Here is a 2,500-nt window from a genome sequence, read left to right as displayed (position 1 = left end):
TTACATTTCATAAGATCATTTGTTCATTCATGATTTTCATTTTATAACAATCCAGTTATCACTTATATTAGAAAAATCACTTACAATTTTCAGCTTATGTATATTATAGTACCCTCCAGAGTAGATACTTAAATATATCCTTTTTAATCTAATTATAAAAATGCTAATATATGCAAAGTCACATTGTCATGCACAGCCTTCTCAAGTAGCATTCATCTCGAAGCAATTTCATCTATCAGTCATCGCCTCATCATCATCATCACCGTCATCATCATCATCATCTTCTACTGTCATCTGGCAGCCGAGAAGTGCATAAGGGCTTCAGTGCACTCCGATCTCATCTCATAGCTCTCTCTCTCTCTCTCTCTCTCTCTCTCTCTCTGCTAGTTGAGGAATGCAATGGGCTTCATTGCACTCCAATCTCTCTCTCTCTCTCTCTCTCTCTCTCTCTCTCTCTCTCTCTCTCTCTCTCTCTCTCTCTGGTAGTTGAAGAATGCAAAGGGCTTCAGTGCACTCCAATTTCATCTCTCTCTCTCTCTCTCTCTCTCTCTCTCTCTCTCTCTCTCTCTCTCTCTCTCTCTCTCTCTCCTGGCAGTCAAGAAATGCATAGGGCCTTAGTGCATTCCATCCTGACCTCTCTCTCTCTCTCTCCTGGCAATCAAGAAATGCAAAGGGCTTTAGTGCACTCCAATCTCATCTCTCTCTCTCTCTCTCTCTCTCTCTCTCTCTCTCTGGTAGTTGAAGAATGCAAAGGGCTTCAGTGCACTCCAATTTCATTTCTCTCTCTCTCTCTCTCTCTCTCTCTCTCTCCTGGCAGTCAAGAAATGCATAGGGCCTTAGTGCATTCCATCCTGACCTCTCTCTCTCTCTCTCTCTCTCCTGGCAATCAAGAAATGCAAAGGGCTTTAGTGCACTCCAATCTCATCTCTCTCTCTCTCTCTCTCTCTCTCTCTCTCTCTCTCTCTCTCTCTCTCTCTGTCAAGAAATGCAAAGGGCTCTAGTGTACTCCAACCTCATCTCTCTCTCTCTCTCTCTTGCAGTTGAGGAATGCAAAGGGCTTCAGAGCTCTCTCTCTCTCTCTCTCTCTCTCTCTCTCTCTCTCTCTCTCTCTCTCTCTCTCTCTCTCTCTTTGCTAGTTGAGGAATGCAATGGGCTTCAGTGCACTCCAATCTCATCTCTCTCTCTCTCTCTCTCTCTCTCTCTCTCTCTCTCTCTCTGTCATGCTGCTATTATCACCAAAATATCAACGCTTATCCCTCAACCAGGTTTTCTCTGGTTCTCTGCATGCATTTGCTACATATCTGATCTGATATAAAATGTCTAATATTTGCTTACCATTTTGATTCCAACTAAGTGTTTAAAGACATCAAAAACTGTCCATTCCAACCGTGTCTAATGCCAGAAAAACTGTCTATTTCTTTTTTCAAAAACCGTAGATTGGACAGGAGCACGATGAAATGAACAAGATTGTTAAGTTACTGCCCTTCATCCAGCACAAGGGTCAAGCTATTACCATTCCAGAGCCTATTAATCCACTGGCTTTCCTTCCTAGTAAGTTTTAAGTGCTTTTCAAGATTGTCCACTTTTGTACGAGTGAATTGTAGAAGCAAAACTCAATTCTCATTGCCCACTTTTGCACGAGTGAATTGTAGCAGTAAAACTCAATTCTCATTGTCCAATTTTGTACCTGTGAAAATTAAAAGCAAAACTCATTTCTCATTGTCCAATTTTGTATGAGTGAAAGGTAAATGCAAAACTCAATTTTGATTGACCACTTTTGTACGAGTGAAGTTAAGACAAGACTCAATTCTCAATGCCCACTTTTGCATGAGTGAAAAGTAAACGTAAAACTCAATTCTCATTGTCCAATTTTGCACGAGTGAAATTTAAAAGCAAAACTCAATTTTCATTGCCCACTTTTGCACGAGTGAATTGTAGAAGCAAAACTCAATTCTTAATGCCCACTTTTGTATGAGTGAAAGGTAAAAGTAAAACTCATTTCTCATTGCCCACTTTTGCACGAGTGAAAAATGAAATCAAAACTCAATACTCATTACCCACTTTTGCACCTGTGAAAATTAAAAGCAAAACTCATTTCTCATTGCCCACTTTTGCACGAGTGAATTGTAGAAGCAAAACTCATTTCTCATTGTCCAATTTTGTGCTCGTGAAATTTAAAAGCAAAACTTAATTCTCAATAGCCACTTTTGCACGAGCGAAAAACACAAGCAAAACTCAAATCTCATTGCCCACTTTTACATGAGGGAAAAGTAAAAGCAAGACTCAATACTCATTGCAAACTTTTCAATGAGCGAAATTTAAAAGCAAAACTCAATTTTCATTGCCCACTTTTACACGAATGAAAAGTACAATCAAAACTCAATATAAGCCTTCAAATAACCCTCATTTTAAAATATACTCTTAAAATTTTCTCCGTTTTCCAGAAAATGGTTCCTATTTCACGTATCCCGGTTCGCTGACAACACCTCCATGCTACGAA

At 39.6% G+C, this 2,500-nt stretch overlaps 1 protein-coding gene across 1 annotated transcript in view; it reads left to right on the top strand.

Annotated features, from left to right (window-relative positions):
* Positions 1-2,500, top strand: part of LOC137639986 (carbonic anhydrase 13-like) — an 88,016-nt gene that overhangs the window by 83,904 nt on the left and 1,612 nt on the right. The window contains exons 5-6 of the mRNA XM_068372327.1: positions 1,437-1,551; positions 2,445-2,500. The exon at positions 2,445-2,500 is cut by the window's right edge and continues 65 nt beyond it. Coding sequence (XP_068228428.1) covers positions 1,437-1,551; positions 2,445-2,500 — 171 coding nt within the window. The remainder of the gene's footprint in view (positions 1-1,436; positions 1,552-2,444) is intronic.

Source organism: Palaemon carinicauda, chromosome 4 (assembly GCF_036898095.1).
Source record: "Palaemon carinicauda isolate YSFRI2023 chromosome 4, ASM3689809v2, whole genome shotgun sequence".
Taxonomy (NCBI): domain Eukaryota; kingdom Metazoa; phylum Arthropoda; class Malacostraca; order Decapoda; family Palaemonidae; genus Palaemon; species Palaemon carinicauda.
Note: the sequence above shows the minus strand (reverse complement) of the source record. Positions and strands in the feature narration are given on the sequence as shown.